We start from the raw sequence: 20709 nt of genomic DNA, 5'->3' as shown, positions 1-20709 counted from the left end.
CGAGGAGTTTGAAACCCAAACAGACAGTGGAACCATGCAAACATCTTGAGGGCTGCAAACACGCCATCACAGCCTGCTGCTGCGTGTGCGTATTAAAACAAACATGTCCGTGAGTTCACATGAAGCAGCTTGGAGGAGTTAATGACAGCTACTCGAGGCTTTGAAGTGGAACCTCTCTCATTTCAAGCTGCTTCTAAAAACCACAATTTGCTCCGAGTTTAAAAAAACAACAACCCGGAAGTGGTGAGAAGTGATGCAGAGAGGGGTTGGACCTCCTGCAATGTGTGTGTGTTAGTACTCAGCCCTGGGAGGTCCACGACACACAGGCTTTTTACCTTTTTTTACTCACATTTATCTTTTTATTCTAAGGGAAACTGACATTTTTATTGTCCTCCAGCACAGAGCACGTACTTTTTTAAAATTTATTCAACAGAATAAGATGGTAATGAAGCCGCAGACTGAGTCTGACTTCACCCAGAAGTGGTGACAAGCCGTCTCCGGACTGAAGCTGAACGGGACTATTTGTTGCGGCGGAGGAGTACCAAAAAAAATATTAATCCAGACGACCATGAGCCGAGGTGTCAAAGTGGATCGCTGAAACTGAGGAAAATCTACTTTCTAGCTGTCCTGCTCGGGTTGAAGTGAGGATTCAGGTCCATCCAGGTGTTCTGGTGTCAGGGAGGATGACGGTGAAGCTGGACTTTGAGGAGTGTCTGAAGGACTCTCCGCGCTTCAGGTAAGAGCTCACCTGAGCTTGTCCCTCAGTGATGCAGGGCAGAAAAACCACCACCAGTTTGAGCTGTAGAAGGAAACAAGTTGGACCTTTTTCATGTCCATATTTTATATTTTACCTTTCTGGATGAGCTCAGATTGATAAAAGTTTAAATTTAGATTTGTATCCACCTGAGCTCATTCAGAAAGTGTTCTTTAACAGGTAAACTATGGACTGGCTGTGTTTTATGATTATTTAAAGTCGAGTTGAAATGGGCAAAAATGAAAGAAACCGACACAATCATCTGGTAGTCGCACACCAAATTGGTTCCTAATGGTACTTTTCCAGTCCGCATACACTTTTCAACACAACACCTACAGCCCATCCACCCTCTCAAGACATAAGAAGTGAAAGAAAACATACAGAGCGGTCTAGCATCCGTTTCTGCCATTGCACTTTATTTTGAAAGGATTATGAAGTAGAAACCATGGTCATGGGGGAGCTCAGCGTTGCTGTCTGAATACTATATTAGGTTTAGGTTTATTTGTCATATGCAGGTCAACACAAGGTCAACACAAGGTCAACACAAAGTCAACAATAATGAAATGCTCAGGATGAGAAGAACCGTCTTCACTCGCCAAAAAAACCCAAGAAATGACAAAGCGTGGAACAAAAATGCAAAAACAAGGTGCCAAAAGTGAAAAAGGAATACAGCAGCATGGTTCTAGCAGTGTGGTTCTTTTGACAACTGGTCCCATTATCGGCATGGTACTGTTAGCAGTGTGGTATTGTTAGCAACATGGTCTTGTTAGCAGTGAGGTTCTTTTAGGAGCATGGTACTGTTAGCAGCGTCTTTGTGTTAGCGGCGTGGTCCCGTTAGCAGCGTGATGATAATAACGACCGCGGCAACAGACGATGACAGCCCTCCAGAACTGGGTCCGGCAGACACAGAACATCCAAGGTCTCCCCGCGAAACCGAACTGTTCCGTAGAGTTCAGTCGGTGCAGGCAGATGGAGGATCATGGAGATGGTTGCCATGACAGGCTAGAGCCTGAGCCCGAGGCTGTAAGGGAACTGGGAACTGAACCACGATGGCAGGATGGCAAGGCAACGACACACAAAACTCCAAAAGTGCGTTGCGGTCATACTCACTCATTTTCCCACTCCGTGTTGTCAAAAAACTGTGCCACAAGGCTCAGTTTTCGGTCCCACTATTTTTACAATTTATATAAATAATGTAGGTCAAAACATTCCTGACGCATCCTTACATCTCTATGCCGATGACACTGTTATTTATTGCCGAGCTAACACAGTTACCAAGGTTTTCCAGCTTGTACACTCTGCATGTGACATCATTCAGTCAGACTTATTTCATCTCAAGCTGGTGCTAAATGCTGACAGAACCAAAGGGATGTTGCTCTCCAACAGAAAGTCGGTGCCAGCAACTCGTCCTATCTCACCCATGCATGGTGTTCCTATCGAGTTTGTAGGTTCTTACAAATACTTGGGAATTTTGGTCGATGCACATCTCTCTTCTAAGCTGCATGTTGAAATCTTGATAAAGAAACTGAAACTAAAACTGGGTTTATTTTTCAGAAATAGATCTTGTTTAACTCTGAATGCCAGAAAACACCTTGTAACCGCTACTTCCAACCAGCCATTGACTTTGGTGACATTATTTACATGAATGCCCCTGCCAGCTCCTTGCAGATGTTAAATGTTGTCTATCATGGCGCGCTAAGATTAATAACCGGTACTACCGTACCCATCACTGCACTCTGTACTGCTTGGTCATTTGGTCATCATTATCTACACGTAGGCTCTCACACTGGTACAGCTTCATCTATAGATCATTCCTTGGTCTGCTTCCTTCTTATATCTCCTCCCACATGTTACGCCATCAGTGCAGTTACAGCGTGCGCTCTCAGGACATCTTTACCTGCAGCGTTCCATCAGTGCGAACCGAACTTGGCAAAAAGGCCTTTTTCTACTCAGCTCCAGCAACCTGGATCACCTTGCAACAGGAACTGAAGTTGTCCACCTTGATTTCTTTAAGGGGTTTCAAACATTTGATAATGCCAATCGAAAAATTAAGGCAGACATGTTCTTGTTTTTAGTATTTCACCCTGTTGTACAGCACCCTGATTTATTTTATATACAACACTTATTTTATCTGCATTTTTACTGTTGTTTTTTGTTGTTATTGTCTACCGTTATTCTTGTCTATATGCTCTGTCTGGAACAGGTCCATCTTGTAAATAAGTCCTCGTGACTCAATGAGACTAGCCTGTATAAATAAAAGTTGAATGAATGACTGTTGATTAGTTGGCCCGGTTAAAATGAATGTAAATAAAAAAATCTCCAGCTAGCAGAATTAGCAGCAGCACAGGTCTCTGCACCTGAAGCCTCTGTTTCATTTTGAAGGTTTTTCAAGACTTGAAGTGAGTAAACTTGAATTCACCTCGAGCTCCAGCCGCGTGGAGGCGGTCAGACTTTAGGCCAAAACATGAAACGAGCAACGTTCTGAATCATAATGCAGCAGCTGAGATTAGCGCTCGCTAAGAGGACAGATCGTTGTTCATAGCTGTTGCGCTACGTTAAGCTCTTCTTGTGAGGAGCGCAAATTGCTTCAAGTTGGTCTTAAGTTTGCAGCGGTGGCTTGTAGGCGGAGTGGAGAGGACAGGATGGGACAAATGTCAAATTCTTGAAAAAAAATAAACGATTACTCATGAATTCAGGTTGACTTGATTAGGGGTGCATCGATAAATCGGCCCGATTTCCTTAATTTTGGGAAATCGGACGATACTTACACGAGAAACCGATTGTATCACTGTCAGCCAAAATCGGAATCGGCAGGTCAGATCTTTTAGAAATCGGGGCTCGTGATCGACCAGAAAACTGCAATCGTTGCACCCCTAGACTTTATAGTAATTGTCATAACTTTCCCACAGAATTCCAACTTGAAAAGCTCTGAACTGTTCCTTTAAGGTGGTGGTGGGGGGGGGGGGTGTCAGTGTCAAACTCCGTTATAAAACTGGGTCAAAATTAAAAACTTGGTTTAAGTTTCGATCGAGACCAGACGTCGCTTCTTGGTTCTCCTCAACAAGAGTTTGATCGGTCACGTTTGATGCTCTCTGTTGCTCTTTCCACGTCAAAATCAAAAAGTCCTGAAGAATTCAGATTTGTTTCAACGTCATAAAGCGTGCTCGGTTTTTAAGCAAAATGAGAGGCCATAAATATTTCTTGCATTTAAAAAAAAAAAAAGCATCTTGGGGACCGTGTAAGACGTTTACAAGGACCACATTTGGCCCTCGGGCCTTGAGTTGGACACATGCAAACGGACCAAGTGTGTTTTTTTTCTCTTTCAACACCACCGTCTGGTGTAATCTAAAGGGAAGTGTCACGCAGCAGATTTTGCAAATGGCTCAAGACCATGGGTGTGCCCCCACCCCACCCCCACCCACTTCTTGTCCCGTGCCAGTCACACTGACTTTCAGCTGATTTATGTCCACCGTCCTTTGTCTTCGTCTGCCCGTCTCGTCTTCGTGAGTTGACCGAGGAAAGTTTGAGCCGCCATGTAGAGAAGACCGAATGAGGGGGGGGGGGGGGGGTTGCGCGCTGTTGTAACAGCATTTGGTCAACTGCTCAGATGTACTACGTCTTGTTGCTAGGTAACCGTGCGGTGGGAGAGCAGCAGGAAGCGAGGCGAGATGTGCTGAGGTGATCAACAGAAGACAGGAAGTGCGTTTCCTGCAGGGAGAACCGCGGCGGAAACTCTCGTCTTCGTTTGCTCCTTCGCTCGAGATAGATTATCGCAGAACGTCGTCTCCGTGGCCTCCTCTCCTCCTCTTTTCCTCCACTGACTTATTTGGTTGTGTTTCAGGAGGACGTGACCTCAGACTCAATCAGACACCCTTGCACTAATGAACACAAACTGGTCTCGTCTTCGCTCACTCGTCTCTTTCTTGTTTCTGTGCAGCGGAAACCACATGAGCTGACGCTTCAACCTGCCACACACAGTTCTGAATACCTGTCATGTTAGATGTTTGATAAGAGCCAAACCCCAGAACACAACTTAAACATTTAAGCTTTTCGTACTTTGGTGCTTTTCCTATTCAGGCTTCGTCCCCAGAACTTCACTCAAACCCAAATGAACGTCTTTCAGATTGTGTTGAAGGTTGCCGAGTTTCTAAAAATACCAAACACGTCATGCCGAGCGCAGAAACACGCCTGACATGAGAGCTGCACGTCAGCTGGACTCTTGTGGCAGTAAGAGCAAAGCCTGCAGTTTCCAGTGACGTTCAGGAAAAAAGAATGAAAACGGTCTATTTAGAGAATAAACTTTGAAAGAATATTTAGAACTACGGTAGATTGAGATTACCAGGTTGTAAAATTACTATGTTTCTAATTTCTTTTATAACGTTTCCAGTATTTCACTTTTGAGCCTGTTTTCTAAAATGAGAATGTAAATTTGAAGGAATGCCGATTCCAAATAAAAAAAAATATATATATATTTGTAATTTACAAACTTTTTGTTTTAGCTATTTGTATATAAAACATTTGGCTCATTCAGTAAATGGATGCTGTGAATTTTAGTTTTTAGAACTTTTGTATTTCTCAAAACGTTAAACATTATTTTCAAACATTTTCTATACAAAAGCATTTTTTTCTGTTACAAAAATAGTTTTCTATGAAATCAACTTCAGCAAACTTGCTCGATTTTTGTCTTCTTGTGCTGCTCTGTTAGTCTTTCGCTACTTTTAGCTAATGTTTTGATTCTTTTAGCTATCATTTGTCTTTTTTTAGCTAGTGTTCTCCTTTTAATTTTTAGCTAACATTTAGCTTCATTAAGCCATCATTTTTTATATTTAGCTTTTAGCTAGTGTTGTTAGCTTCAGCTAGTGTTTTGCTGCTTGACTAGTGTCCTTTTAACTTTTAGCTAATGTTTGGATTATTTTAGCTATTGTCTATTTTTCGCTCATGTTGTTCCCCTTTTAGCATTTAGCTATTTGTGACTAACATTTTTATTCTTTTAGCTATCATTTGTCCATTTTTAGCTTTTAGCTTGTGTTCTCCTTTTAGCTTTTAACTGTCCTTTTGTGACTTATCTTATAGCTAATTTTTTGATTATTTTAGCCATCATTTGTCTATTTTAGCTTTTTGCTAGTGTTGTGCCAATTTTAACTACGGTAACCTTTCATGACTTTTGGCTTTTAGCTAACCTTTTGCTTCTTTTAACTATCATTTTTAGCTTTTAGTTATTGTTTTGCTACTTTTAAACTAGTGCCCTGTCACTTTTAGCTTTTAGCTAATGTTTTGAATCTTTAGCTATCGTTTGTTTATTTTTATCTCATGTTGTTCTGCTGCTTTTAGCGTTTAGCTAGCCTTTTGTGGCTAACCTTTTGATTCTTTTAGCCATCATTTGTCTATTTTTAGCTTATAGCTAGTTTTGTTCTCCTCTTAGCCTTTAGCTATCCTTTTGTGACTTAGACTTTAGCTAACGTTTTGATTCTTTTAGCCATCATTGGTCTATTTTTAACTTTTAGTTTCTGTTGTTCTCCTTTTAGCTTTGAGCTAGTATTTTACTACTTCTAGCTATTATTTTACTAATTTTGCTTTTAGCTAGCATTGTGCTTCTTCTACTACATTTTTCTTGGGGTTATCATTTTACTTTTAACTAACCTTTTGCTACTTTAACTAGTCTTTTACTATTGTCTGTTTTATGGTTGTTGTTTGTCTGATGATGTAAATGGAAATGTTAAAGAGAAGGAATTCTGACAGTGATCACAGACTGGAACTGTGGCCCTGAGGTGATATTGAGCACTTGTAATCTTCTAAATGTTAAAAAAAAAAAATCAAGAAAAAAAAGTATTTTACTACTTTTAGCTTGTCTTGCAACTTTTAGCTTTTAGCTAACATTTAGCTTCTTTTAGCCATCATTTTTCTATTTTTTAGCTTGTGTTGCTTTTTTTAATTCATCTTTTAGTTGGTGTTTTGCTACTGTTCAACCAATGTCCTGGTCTTTTTAGCTTTTAGCTAATGCTTAGATTTTTTCACTCCATCTACCTCCATGTCCTCTCTAAACACATCCATATATCTGCTCTGTCTTTTTCATGGCAGCTGCATGTCTCACATCCTTCTACCAACATAGGGAGGGAGGAAGTTTGAGATTATCATTGTAGGTTTCCATACAAAGGTGAAGTTAGTTCTCTTCATTTAACCCATCACACGTGGGATACGCCCAGGTGGAGCAGTGGGCGGCTATGTAAGTGCCCGAGGAGCAATTGGAGATTGGGTGTCTTGCTCAGAGACACCACGATATGCGAGAATGGCTGAGAGTCAAACCGAGACTTTCTGGTCCCAGGTTGGCTGCCCTACCTCTACCCCATCTCTGCCCCAAATACATACCCGCTGTCCCTCCTCTGGACATGTCCAAACCATCTCAGTCTGGTCTCTAACTTTATCTCCCAGTTGTTCAACCTGTGCTGTACCTCTGATGATCTCATTCCTAATCGTATCCAGCCTTGTCTCTCCTAAGGAGAACCTCAACATCTTCATTTCTGACACATCCCGTTCTGTCCTCCTGTCTTTTTGTCTCTGTCTCCAAACCATACAACATAGCTGGTCTCATCACTGTCTTGTAAACAGTTCCTTTGATGTTTACTGACACCCCTTTGTCACAAATCACTCCTGAAACTTTTCTCCATCCACTCCATCCTGCCTGGACTCTCTTCTTCACCTCTTTACCACACTCCCCATTTTCCTGGACAGTTGATACCTCCACCTCTCCAAGTTCTCTTCCACCTGTTCCCTGTTCTCACCACAGATCACATTGTCATCTGCTTACGTCATAACCCACGGGGATTCCTGCCTGACCTCTTCTGTTAGTCGGTCCATTTATGAAACCAAATGAAAGATGCAACACAAAGTAACAATCGGGGGCGTGACTGTATGTCTTCATCACTATTCAACAAAAGTAAAACAAAGGCACATTTTTCTATTAATGTGCAGCCATTTTCTACTAATAACTAACAAAACGTACAAAAGTCTTAAATTTGCTTGAAGTTCTTATAATAATCATTAACAACAGTTCTGTTAACTGTTGCGTCTGTGTCGCCTTTTTCAGGGCGGAAATTGAAGTGGTCCAGAACGACGTGATTGAACTCGAGAGTCGATTGGAAAAGGTAAGACCCTCACACATGCACACCGCTGTGCTGTAACACACACACACACAGGTATGGGTCATGTTAAGTTTCCATACATGCAGTGAAGTGAGACATAGACGTTGGTGGTTGAGGGAACGTTTACCTGAACTGAGCAGGAAGTATCTGCTGGTGCTGCTTCCTCATCACATTGTCCTCCTAATGAGAGAACCACACGTTGTTCTGCTTCAGTGACATAACCTCTTTTTATTTATTTTTTCTCAGACGAATGTCTGCGATCATACGGCTACAGTTTCAGATCTATTCAACTGATAGACCTGTCCATCACATGCTGTATTTCGGTTCCCCGATGGGACCCATATGTCGCATTAGTGGGCTGTTCGTGACCGTGAAAGTCAGGTTTTGTGCATTTAGTTAAAAAAAAAAAAAGCCAACACCTGCAAAGCATGAGACGAACGAGTGAGTTATGTTCTGCAGCGGGTGATAAAAGTGGGCCAAGTGGGGGTTAAAAAGGTCAATGTTCTCAGGGTTGTGCAACACTAAGTTCACAAAAGTTCTGTTGGGCAGAACTTTTATCTCTGTCAAAGAAAAGGACGAGGTGCTTTTTGATGAGATTGTTTTGTGTTCCTTCTCTGTTTCCTTCATGCTGCAACATGACAGAAGTGCACAGATAATTTATTTATTTATTTATTTATTTATTGTCTAAAGTTATTCCCCTTGGCAGAAAATATATTGGGTGTATCTGCTGTCCTAAAAACTTCAAGTATTTTACTTTCAGATCATGAAAAGTAGTGTCCTTTTACTGTAATACCACAAAAAAAACCGCATGACAACTCTCATTATAAAGACCTAGTGTTCCTTAAAGAACTGTGCCAGTATTGAACTAAGATTGTATCAAGAAAGTAGATGGAATGAAGCTATTTTTGTCAAACCTTGTAAATTACATTGTGTACAATCTCATGTGATAGTCAGACCTTTGGACACTCAAAGTCTGTGTTTAGGATGACTCTCAGCTACTGCCACACCAAATTTAAGCTCAATATCTGTACGTTTGTCTTCAATTTTTGCCGTGTTTGTGTTGGCTAAGGTGGCTCATCTGGATCGGCCATTTTGGAAAAAACTAAATTGGTGACCTGTGCCGGCAAAATGAGTCACAAGGGTTCAAAGGTTCTTTATTTGTCATACACAGCAGATGTGGTGGAAAGAAATTGTGTACACAGGGTCACAGTTACATCTAACAAAAGTATAAAATGTAAAAGAAAAACGGTAATAAGATCTAAGATATGAACTAAGAAAAGCGTTAACTAAAAATACACTAAGCACTAGTAACATAAAAACAATACGTCGAAAAGCAGCACGAACATGAGTCTGTGAGAGCAGATGAGCACGAATGAACACATCAACATGAAACAGATCAGCAGCAACATGAAACAGATGAGCAGCAACATGATGTGATTCTTCACAGTGATTATTCTAGTTAGATATTCATGAGTCTAACAGCTTCAGGGTAGAAGCTGTTCCTCTGTCTCTCAACCTCCTTCCTGAGGGGAGCGGGGCAAAAAGTGTGTGTGCTGGGTGAGTGGGGTCCTTCATGATGCAGGTGGCCCACTTCCTGCATCTGGAGGTGTACATGTCTGTGATGGTGGGGAGGCTGACACAATGGGGTAATTTTCAATATGGAGTTATCATTTTCAAATTCACCGTCTCACAAGCTTCAAAATTATTAAAGTTTGTTTAAATTTGGTTATTTATCACCTAGTTTGGCAACGAGCTAGTTTTGTTTACAAAAGTGCTGGTTTGAAAACTCCATCTTTATTAGTCTGGAGTAAATGCCAGCTGTATATTTAAAGGGGAGCATTAAACGAAGGGATTTCCATGGGCCACATTCAGCTTTATGCAATGGTTGATGATAAAACTCAAAAATACAACAAAAAGTTGTCATCACAAAAAAGATCTATGGATCGTTATTTTAATTGTAGTGTATTGTAACAAACTCCTTCACACCAGAGTGAGGGTGTAGCCGATCAACACACGTTTATTTTTTTTTTACATTATATGAAGAGGTTGCATAAAATATCAACTCAAGTATCTTAAAACTTCACTTGTGTTTCAGAATTGATACTGTTGACTTAAGTGCATGTTGCCCATGAACTAGCGTTCTGCAACTATTAACTGTTATGTGAAATCAGGAAACCTGGTAAACTTCCTGATATAGAGTTAACACCATGTTTTTCATCATCCTGTCCGATTGTGCAACTTGACAGATATATTGGCTGTTAGCTCTTTTCAGTGCATAGCATTAAAACCACATTAGTGGCTAAGTGGGTAAGAATAATAACTTTTATTGAAATGTCTTTTAAAAAAATAGTGGCAGCGTCTTAGTGAGCCAAAAGCAGAACCTTAAAACTAAGCAGCTCAATGAAAATTACCCATAAATGCCATTTTATTTGCACTTCAGAATCAGCTTTATTATCATTGCACAGTTAAGTACAGTGAAATTACATTCCGTACAGCTGTCCAAAGGGTAGACGGAAGTGTACCGGCCGGGGCTGCAGCTTCTATGAAGCGCTGCCCTTATCGCTTAGATAAGAAAAGGGAAGAGTCGCGACAAGACGGTGAGAGTGTCCATGAACACTTCCAGATAGTTTCCATAGTCTTGATAAAGGCTGTTACAGTGTCTCTCAGCCGATACAACTCTGAAAGGGTCCACATATGTTCTCTGGGGGGGTGCTTGTGTCTGGTTTCCAAAAACATCCTAGGAGAAATTGAGATAGTCAGCCTTCCAAGGCCAGAGCCATATTCAGGTTTCAACATTGTTTAGGGTCAGGCCGAGCTCATTAATTTCCGCGCTTGCCTTTACCGTCTCGCTAGTACATCTCATGGCGACTCCAAACTGCCTAATTGTGATTACTTACGCCAAAGTCAGGCTTTTACAACTTCTCCAAGATCTATTCCTTGCAACCGTCCGTGAACACTGCCAGAAGTGCCACAGTCCTGCCTGCTCAGCTCTGATACAGGTCCACAGATAGTTTGCACTGAGTCTGAGTGTTGCCAAGCCCGGCACACACATTCCAGACAGCTTAAACAGCTGCTGACGTTTCCAAATTTGTTGGTAATTCAGATTTCCACTGATTCCAAAAAAACAGAATCCAGTTATCATAAATCCAATGTTTCCAAAGTAAGAAGGCTCTCCTTCACCCTGTCGTCTTGTTGAGAAAATTTGATCAATTGCATTGAGAGACCAGCTGAATAAATCCATAGTTTATACAGTTCGGAAGGTGTGCAAAAAGGGGCTCTGAAAATGGTTCACAAGACAAAGAGCAAAGCAGAGACGGAGAGAGGGAAGAAGAGCGACCGTCTTTGTCAAGGGCAAGTCAGGAAAAAAGTTCTGATTGCTTTATGTTAAAATTATTTGTGCAAATTTAAAAAAGAAGACAAAGTTTAAAATTGTAACATAAAATGCCATAGTGAAGGATGCCAGTTGTGTTGAAATGACACATTTATTCCTGTATTCGTCAAGGTTAAGGTTTCTTTATTGTCATTCGCATTGTATGTGGTACATGCAGTGGAACAAAATTGTGTACGCAGGGTCCCAGTTACGTCCAACAAAGGTATAAATTGTAAAAGAAAAACAAGAAGGAAAATGACAGAGAAGGAAATGCCAAAATGCCAGAAGTCCAGTGTGAAGCACCCACAGTCAGTGATGGTCTGGGGTGCCATGTCAGCTGCTGGTGTTGGTCCACTGTGTTTTATCAAGCGCAGGGTCAATGCAGCTAGCTATCAGGAGATTTTGGAGCACTTCATGCTTCCATCTGCTGAAAAGCTTTATGGAAATGAAGATTTCATTTTTCAGCACGACCTGGCACCTGCTCACAGTGCCAAAACCACTGGTAAATGGTTTACTGACCATGGTATTACTGTGCTCAATTGGCCTGCCAACTCTCCTGACCTGAACCCCATAGAGAACCTGTGGGATATTGTGAAGAGAAAGTTGAGAGACGCAAGACCCAACACTCTGGATGAGCTTAAGGCCGCTATCGAAGCATCCTGGGCCTCCATAACACCTCAGCAGTGCCACAGGCTGATTGCCTCCATGCCACGTCGCACTGAAGCAGTCATTCATGCAGAAGGATTCCCGACCAAGTATTGAGTGCATAACTGAACATGATTATTTGAAGGTTGGCGTTTTTTGTATTAAAAACACTTGTCTTTCATTGGTGCGATGAAATATGCTAATTTTTTGGGACAGGCATTTTGGGTTTTCATGAGCTGTATGCCATAATCATCAGTATTAAAACAATTAAAGACCTGAAATATTTCGGTTGGTGTGCAATGAATCTGAAATATATGAAAGTTTCATTTTTATCATTACATTATGGAAAATAATTACCTTTATCACAATATGCTAATTTTTTGAGAAGGACCTGTAGCTACAACTTGCTTCATTATTAGCCAGCTGATGTTAACCACGATTACAATCAGTTTTAGCTAATGTTAGCTACAATTGCTGATATTATGAGTTAGCTTAATGTTAGTTACAACTGATATCCCTAAATCAAAAGCCAATTTCAAAGTAAAGGCAGATATTTAGGATTTGCAAGCAGAATGATTTGTATTCTATTTATTTTTATTGACCATTTATATGCGTGTCATATGAGTCCACTGACGTGTTCCACGGGCCTCAAGATGCTCATGCATGTATTACGTAGTGTTCAGCTCTGAGTCTGTTTTTCCTTGTCTATCTTTCAGCTTGTGAAACAATGCCAGGCCATGCTGGATGCAGGCAGAGCGTACTGTCACACCAGCAAGAGCTTTGTCAACGGCCTCCGGGAGCTGGGACACCAGTGCTCCAGGGACAAGATGATGGAGGTGAGGAACCACGCCTTGCACACATAATTTCATTCGTATTATGCACTTTAAAAACTCATGTGATGTATGTGTAGTTTCAATAGCCCTGATATTCTGAAGTGAGGTTCTGTGGAGAGAACAAATAATATCTCAGGTAGCTTCTCTGAGCGACCGTTTGAAGAAAGAGTTTAATTCTGACCAGAGTCACGAGCTAAAGGCTCGTCAGCTCCTCTGTCCAGTTCCAGTTAAACGCTATTCCTCCAAACTGTCATTCAAAGTGCTATGTACAACAGGTAAGATATTCACTGTTGCTAACCCTTTCTAGAGAACCCCACTTCAAATGATTGCTTTAAAATCTGGCGCAAAGTGGAGCCTAATTTGAGGTTTTTGCTCTGCAGGACTGCTTGGACAAATTTTCCAAGAAGCTGTCCGTCATACTGGATGCACACGGGGTGAGTCTGTTAGTTCCTGTGTAGCTGCTTCGTTCCAGTCATGATGTTTATCAGCTGCAGTATGTGGTCAAACCAGGCGCTGGACAGATTAGACCTTGCCAGTGCTAACTGTAATGTTTGTGGTCTCCTTTCAGGAAGTGATCGAGACCACGCAGAAGGCAGTGAAGATGAAGCTGCACACCTTCGTGAAGGAGTAAGTGAACGGCGCTTGCTTTTTACGAAACATTTTTTAATTTGTTTGTTTTGTTTAGTTTAATCCTCATGGATTTACTGCTTCTTTCCCAACAACAAAAGTGTAATTGATGCAACATTTTGAGGTTGAGTCACTCCCATGATTGTCTCTCAACCATCAAAACTCCTCCAAGACTTTGCGACATAGTTTGTTCCAACTGGTTTAAATACTTGAGTGCTTTTTAATAAGATGGTTAACTTATTAGCCGGCTGTAAATGCTATTAGATCCTGTTCCTCTTTAAAGAGGTTTTACCTTCTGAGCTCGCAGGATTCCAATCATCTGTAACATATTAATTAGAATTTTTGAATAAAGATTTAACAAAATTTATAAATTAAATTTAAAGAAGTGCGGTCTGAACAGCCTTAATAGAGATAAGAATGCTAATGCTAGGCCTGTCACGATAACAAATTTTGCTGAGAGATTAACTGTCTCAGAAATTATTGCGATAAACAATATTGTTTGAAATTTGACAATAATTAGTAATTATTGTCAAATTTAAGAAAAAAATGTTGGTTAATTTGTTTTGTGTGTAGTACCTTTTTTGACCTCTGGATGGCAGTATAAGACTGTTTGAACCAAAGGATGGATAGTGAGGGAGCGAGTAGCGTGTCTCTCTAAGAAAAATGTGAGGAGGCCCCTTGACGTAGCATGGGCTGACTCGCCTTTTTTCTGGTTCTCAAAATGGCGGACGCTCGGTGTGGTTTGAGCTCTTTAGCATAGCATTTTTCACACAAAGCTTTGAATTAAAAAAAAAAAAATCAGTAAACAAGTTCTCCGCTTCTTTTTGCAAAGAAAAACTTTTTACACAAAGACACGGGTTTCAACTGTGAATTTTGGAGCTTCGACAAGACGGAGGTTTTTTCCTTAAGTCGGCCTGTTAGCTTAGCTCGTAGCTTAGCTTCTCAGCTTAGCTGCATTTTACAAAAACGTGATTTTGGACAGTTAAAATGGATTTTAAAGAGAAAGGGAGGGATCAGTGAAGAACACTGGACTTGAGCCTTTGTCATCCAGTGTCTTCAGAAAGAGACGCGAAGAAACAATAAAGCCGATAAATGTATATGAGGTCGATAATTTTCATTCATCATGCGATTAATTGATTTATTGTTTATCGCGACCGGCCTATTAATGAGTCTTATTGTGGTATTAACATGAATCAAAGTATTTTTTTATTATTATTATTATTATTATTATTATTCTAAATGTTGTCAATACAGCTTCTGCCCATAAATCAAACATTGACTTTATTCTATGAAGAATGTTTACACTGTGTTCCCTCCTAATGCTAAATTCTAATTTTTTTTCTCAGATATGATTTTTTAAATTTTTGGTTCTCTTCTTAATTCATTTGCCTTTATTTAACGAGGCAAATCCCACTGAGGTCATAGATCTCTTGCATGTAAGGCCTAACATGCATGTTTTTAGACTGTGGGAGGAAACCGGAGCATCCAGAGAAAAACCACACAAACACGAGGAGAACATGCAAATTCCACATAGAAAGACCCACAATTCAAACCGGGAATTGAACCCAGGACCTTTATGCTGTGAGGCAACAGTGCTAACACTACCATGCCACCCCAGTTATTTTATTAAATACGACTGTCCTATAATACGATGTGATCCCAATGTGAACTCTATATGGCCCTGAAGTGAACCTCATGTGCAGAAGAAGACAAAGATGCCACACGCAGCACATTGTGTTTACGGATGTAAACATGGTTGCTACAAATGTTAGCATGTATGGATTTATTCTAACGTAGTTGTGCAATCAGAGCCAACTACATTATTATCTGACATGATTGTTTTGTTCAGAGGTTACGTCATTTCTGTGTTCCCAGTGTTAACCTGCATGAAGTTGGCATCGGTATTATTATGTGAATGTTTATGAAGCATTCACTCTATTGTGATCCGTTTTTCTTCCGTACATTTTTCAACATCTTTCTTGTTCCACAACTGACCTCAGTGTCTGTTGCTTCTCGGCAAGAAGGTTGCCAATTCAAATCTCAGCCAGGAACCTTTCTGGGTGGAGTTTGCATGTTCTCTATTATCCACAAGCTGTCAGATTACTAAACTCTCAATAAATAAATAACACTGAACAACTGGCAATAACTAATAATTCAACCTACCTGTGCAATAACCTGTCACACAACCTATGTGGTATATGTTATGTGCAGTAAATATATATATATTTATTTAAAAAGAAACTAGGCTTTTTTTCTCTTATTGTAGCTTCTTTAAAAAAATGCACTTTACAAAACCAAACCTTAAAGGTGAACTTGATCATTTTCTTAATAGTTAACATTTTACAAATAAGAACAATTAAATCAGATGACATTGCCCTCATTTGTTTCCCTCCTACCCCACAGAGACATTCGTGGGTTTAAGGACATGCGTAAAGAGTTTGAGCGCAGCAGCGAAACGCTGGAGACGGCGCTGTCCAGGAACGCTCAGGCTCCCCGAGGGAAGCAGCACGAAGTGGAGGATGCCACCAACGCTCTGCTCAATGCACGCAGAGCCTTCCGCTCAGGGGCTCTGGACTACGTTCTGGAGGCAAGAAAACCACGCAGAATGGTTGAAGAATACGTTTTTTATAAACCTGCATTGGTCATAGTTTGGTTTTTTAAGGTTTATTTTGTATTCATTTTCAACAGCGGGTTCGCAACAGTCATGATAAACAACACAGGAGCACATGCGAGTGTCGTTGTGCGCCTGATTAAAGGAGCGAGTGTGCAAACTTGGAGTTTTTTGATGCACAAACACATCACCCCCAGAAATAAAACAAAAACAGGAAGTGTTTGTTGATTCTAATTTGAGTTTGTCGTTACAAACGAAAAAAATACGTTAAAAAGAATTGCCACATTCTACACCCCTCCCCTAAGCTTTGAGTTGGTTTAGTCCAGCAGAACACTGGTTGCCGCTAGCTTGCTAGCTGCACGGACAGAAAACAGACGAAAATAAAACAGCCGAAGAGTTGAAACTGTGCTACATCTTTTTTTAAATATAAAACAAATAAAATAAAGAGCAAAACCTTTCAGCAATATTGCTCAAATTAATACCGCAAAATATCAACAAGTTCATAAATTCACTTCAAAAATACTTGATTAACCCCAAAGATAAATTAAATGTTGTAACTCATCCTGGTTTCATTAAAGAATTGTTCTAGATGCTGATGGCTGTTGGCAGGCAGGATCTCTTGTAACCGGGGCTTAATTGGAGCCAGATCCTGCCGGAACAGTGTCCGGGAACTCTTATTTTGACAGGGTGTGTTCTGGTAACTGTTTGCTTAGATCCAGTAACTCTCAGGCTTACTAATAATAAAATTATAAACAAATATTACTGCCTTGAATGAATAAATTTTATATATTGAATATGTAAACTGAAAATAATTACATAAACACTCGTTTTAAACACAACAGTCACGAGCTTCTTAAGCCCCCAGTATACTCCCGCGTATGTCCGTCCGCGCGTACGTACATGGAGGGTTGAGACTTCATGCTCGAGCGTCCACCCTGAGCGGCTGCAGAGCAGCTCTGCAGACAAGGGGCGTTTACCTTCGGGACAAATTGAGGTCACCGATTGGTCATTTGCTGACACGCCTACTGGACTGATTGACAAGTCGGGGGGGAAAAAAAACGAGAGCTGGCAGCAGTGTTCTGTGTTTATATGTTGTTAATATAAAGTAAAAAAAAAAACAGGGAGCGCTGGCCCTGCAGCCCACACATCAGATCAGCACAACAGGAAATCTCCAGACCCTCCTACAGCCACGCTGGGACTGATTTTAATTTGCTCGTGACAAATTCCTTCATATCTCACCATTTCAGTCATGGCATCAACGGAGGAGGAAGAGATTGCTTGCCTCTTGGCAAAAAAACAAAAAAAGCCAGATCAGGGATGAAGAAGGGGAATTTAATACATTGGTTACATAATACATTACAAAACAGTCCGTCGCCGGGTAGTTCATTGTGCGACACCATGTACGCGGTCGTAAAAATTGAGCTTTGCGCGGACACGCCCTGCGGAGGTACGCGCGTATGGACATACGCAGGAGTATACTGGGGGCTTTAATATCACATATGAGCTGCCTCTTCGATTAGCATTTCCATCTCTACCCTTAAAGTCCAGAGTCATTGCTCAATTTTATTAAAAAACTCAAAAATGTAAGTAAACAGCACAACTAAATTGCAAGTCAGTTTGACAGTTTAAGTGGGTTATTAATAAAATTTTGATTATTTATTTTATTTATTAAAAAATAAAACGAGAGAAATGTTTGTGTATTATTCACATTACATATCAAAACAGCGGCACCAATTTGTCAAAATAAAAGCGGTCAAAATGTAGAAAAGACAGTCCAGTTTACTTCATAAAAAACAAAAGGCTTCTCGTTGTCTGTAGTTGGACAACAGAGAATTGAAGCACCTTAAGGCAGTGGCAATCGAGATTGGAGCAGGAGCGAGTGGTGTGGGGGTGAGTGCCGAGCTAACCAGGCAGGAGCCCACAGCCAGCCGCCATGAACAGATGGAGGAGGTGCCTGGAGGTTCACAAGTGGAGTTGGAAAACAACAAGCAGGACAGTGAATTCAGCGAAGAAGAGTCGGGCTCGGAACCGTCAAGTAAGGGGTGGTAGAGTAAGATGCATGACAAGAGTGTTTGCAAATATAGGTAAACGTAGATGTTTAACAACCCATTAAAATATACCAAAATGCAGGAAATCGCATCTAATTTATTCAAAATTTTTTGGGGGAAGACGCCCAGACCCCTCGCTGGCCCCAACCCCCATCCATGCCACATCCACGGTGCCTCCTTTTCAACTCATTTGGGATTTGGGGCTGTAGTTGAGGTATTATTTGAGCTTTTGAGATGTTAATCATCTGCTCCCGGTTGTAAAAAAAAAACACCTTGTTGTCATGGTTACGCATCATAACAAATGTCCAAAAGTAAAAGATTTTCAGTAAAAATCCTTCCAGCTGCACAGAATCCGATACCAGAGGAAACAATCTTCCAAAAAACAAACAAACAAACAAAAAAGCGATTTACATCCAGAAAAAATAGGAATGAAAGTTTTCATAAGCAATATCTCAGAATAAACATAACTGAGCTACAACATGTAGCCTCATTGAGCGGCGCAGTTCTAGAATCAAAGAAGTATTTTTGAATTGAACTGAAAAGTGGGAAATATCTGCCCAGGCTGGAGTTCACATGCAGAGACCTCCATGATGTGAGTATATTTAGGCTGAACAGACATGGAGGCAAAAATTGACCAATACAAGAAAGTTTTATAAATGTCTTTATTGGTTTCACATCAGCTTTTAGCCACAGTTTGTTTAAAACGAAAAGTCGTTCCTTTTCAAAGTCTTAAACTCAGGATTTTCACAGGAAAGCTCGATCTGAACCTGTTCTGGATCTCTGTGCTCGCTCCCCCATTTAAAATCATATTCAGGCGCCCACGGTCGTGTTAGTATTTGTACTTTGGGGCTTACTTTTCTCCATCTTGTGGCTCCCAGATGGTTTTTGGTCATGGATTAACCTCCTCTTCCTGTTCTGACAGATTAACGTCATTGAGGCCAAGAAGAAGACGGACATTCTGATGGCAGTGAGTTCAGAGCACAGTTATTATCTTGTATATATATTTATATTACATATTATTTACAAACTAGATTATGTGTTAAAACATTTCAACTACAGCGTCTCGTACTCTGAAACTTCTGGTTCAGCTTCTTTCAGCTTCCTTGTGCAAATTTAACCTTTTTTAAGCTACTTTCAGCAGTTTTTCAGCTGTTTTATTCTACTTTCAGATTATTTCTGCTAACTACAATGTTTTGTGCTTCTTCTAACTTCTTTCTGCTAATTTCAGCTTGTTATGCTCGTTTCAGTTTATTTCTGCTAATTTCAGCTTTTTCCACTATTTCAGCTACTATTTAGCTGTTTTATGCTAATATTAACTATTTCAGCTAATTCCATGTTTTTTGCACGCATTTAAACTTTTTCAGCCAATTCAGCAAAAATGTTCTCTCTCCATTTCCTACTTGTAATTTCAGCTTCTTTCTGATTTTTTTAGCTACTTTTGGGCTGTTTTTTTTTCTTTGCCAATTTCAGAATTTCAGCTTTTTTCAGGTAATTTCCACATTTATGTGCTCATTTCTGCTTCGTTAAGTCTAGATGGGCAAATATGTCTTTCTGATTTCTTTTGCAATTTAAGCTTGTTCTATCTTTTCAGCTACCTTTTTATTTTATTTTTTAGCTAATTTCATCTGTTTTCAGATCATTTCAAGTTTTTCATGGTAATTTTTGCTACTTACAGCCTAATTATCTTCTTTGTGGTAATTTCAGCTTGTTATGCTCCTTTTAGCTTTTTTCCGCTGGTTTCAGGTTTTTTTTTTTCCTGCTATTTCTGCTACTATGCAGCTGTTTATGCAAATTTGAGCTTTTTCAGCTAATTCCACATTTTTTAGCTAATTTCAGCTCCTTCCGCTTCCTTTTGGTAGTTTAAGTTTCATTCTGCCTTTTCAGCTATATATTTTTTGCTAATATCAGCTTTTTTAAAGCTAATTTTCTAATTTTGTGCTCATTTCTGCTTATTTTATACCTTCTTCAGCAAAATGTCTTATTTCTGCTTTCTTCTGCAAATTAAGGCTTGTTCTTTCATTTCAGCTACAATTCAGTATATTTTTCTTAGCTAATTTCAGCTGTTTTTCAGCAAGTTCTTAAGCATCCAGATTACATTTTCGCAGGAAATGCAATTTCTCTATTAAAGACAGTTCTTTGTCTCCTGCCAGATGTTGTCTCTGATGGAGGCCCAGGCCCAGTTCTTCCAACAAGGCCACCAGTCTCTGTCAGAGCTGGACGATTACAGACAAAAACTTAACAAAGAGGTAAATATTTATTTTACACTAAGACGTACATCTTGTTGAGAGACAAATCTGAAATAAAGACTTAGTCGTTGACGCACAGCAGATATAAAAATCTGAAAAATGCACAGCAGATATAAAAATCTGAAAAATGCAGACGTTTATTTGCCGTCCTGCTTTTTTATAGATTAAAAAGTAATTTAAGAAATCACACTTAAAACTATTTTACTGTCCTCAAAAAGCACTTGTTGTGCCTCCCACCTTCAAATATTGTGCTACACCAGTTCTTTAAATAGTACATCTAGAGTTTGTCCATCAAGGAGCATCAGTTGGCAGAGACCTCGAATAGATGTTGCACCTACAGTTCCCCTGTTTTTTGTTTTAAACTCTCAAGTCCCAGCTTCTATAATTACACACACACACACACACACACACACACACACACACACACACACACACA

General features: G+C 40.1%; 1 protein-coding gene across 1 annotated transcript in view; it reads left to right on the top strand.

Annotated features, from left to right (window-relative positions):
• Positions 1–541: 541 nt before the first annotated feature.
• acap1 (ArfGAP with coiled-coil, ankyrin repeat and PH domains 1) overlaps positions 542–20709 on the top strand; it is a 45305-nt gene continuing 25137 nt past the window's right edge. The window contains 8 exon segments of the mRNA XM_037683525.1: positions 542–736; positions 7839–7896; positions 12625–12744; positions 13122–13175; positions 13310–13368; positions 15772–15955; positions 18950–18994; positions 20178–20273. Coding sequence (XP_037539453.1) covers positions 684–736; positions 7839–7896; positions 12625–12744; positions 13122–13175; positions 13310–13368; positions 15772–15955; positions 18950–18994; positions 20178–20273 — 669 coding nt within the window. The 5' untranslated portion in view covers positions 542–683.

Source organism: Nematolebias whitei, chromosome 1 (assembly GCF_014905685.2).
Source record: "Nematolebias whitei isolate Nwh7 chromosome 1, NemWhi1, whole genome shotgun sequence".
Classification (NCBI taxonomy): Eukaryota; Metazoa; Chordata; class Actinopteri; order Cyprinodontiformes; family Rivulidae; genus Nematolebias; species Nematolebias whitei.
The sequence above is the reverse complement of the archived record's forward strand: the minus strand, read 5'-3'. Positions and strand labels throughout refer to the sequence as shown.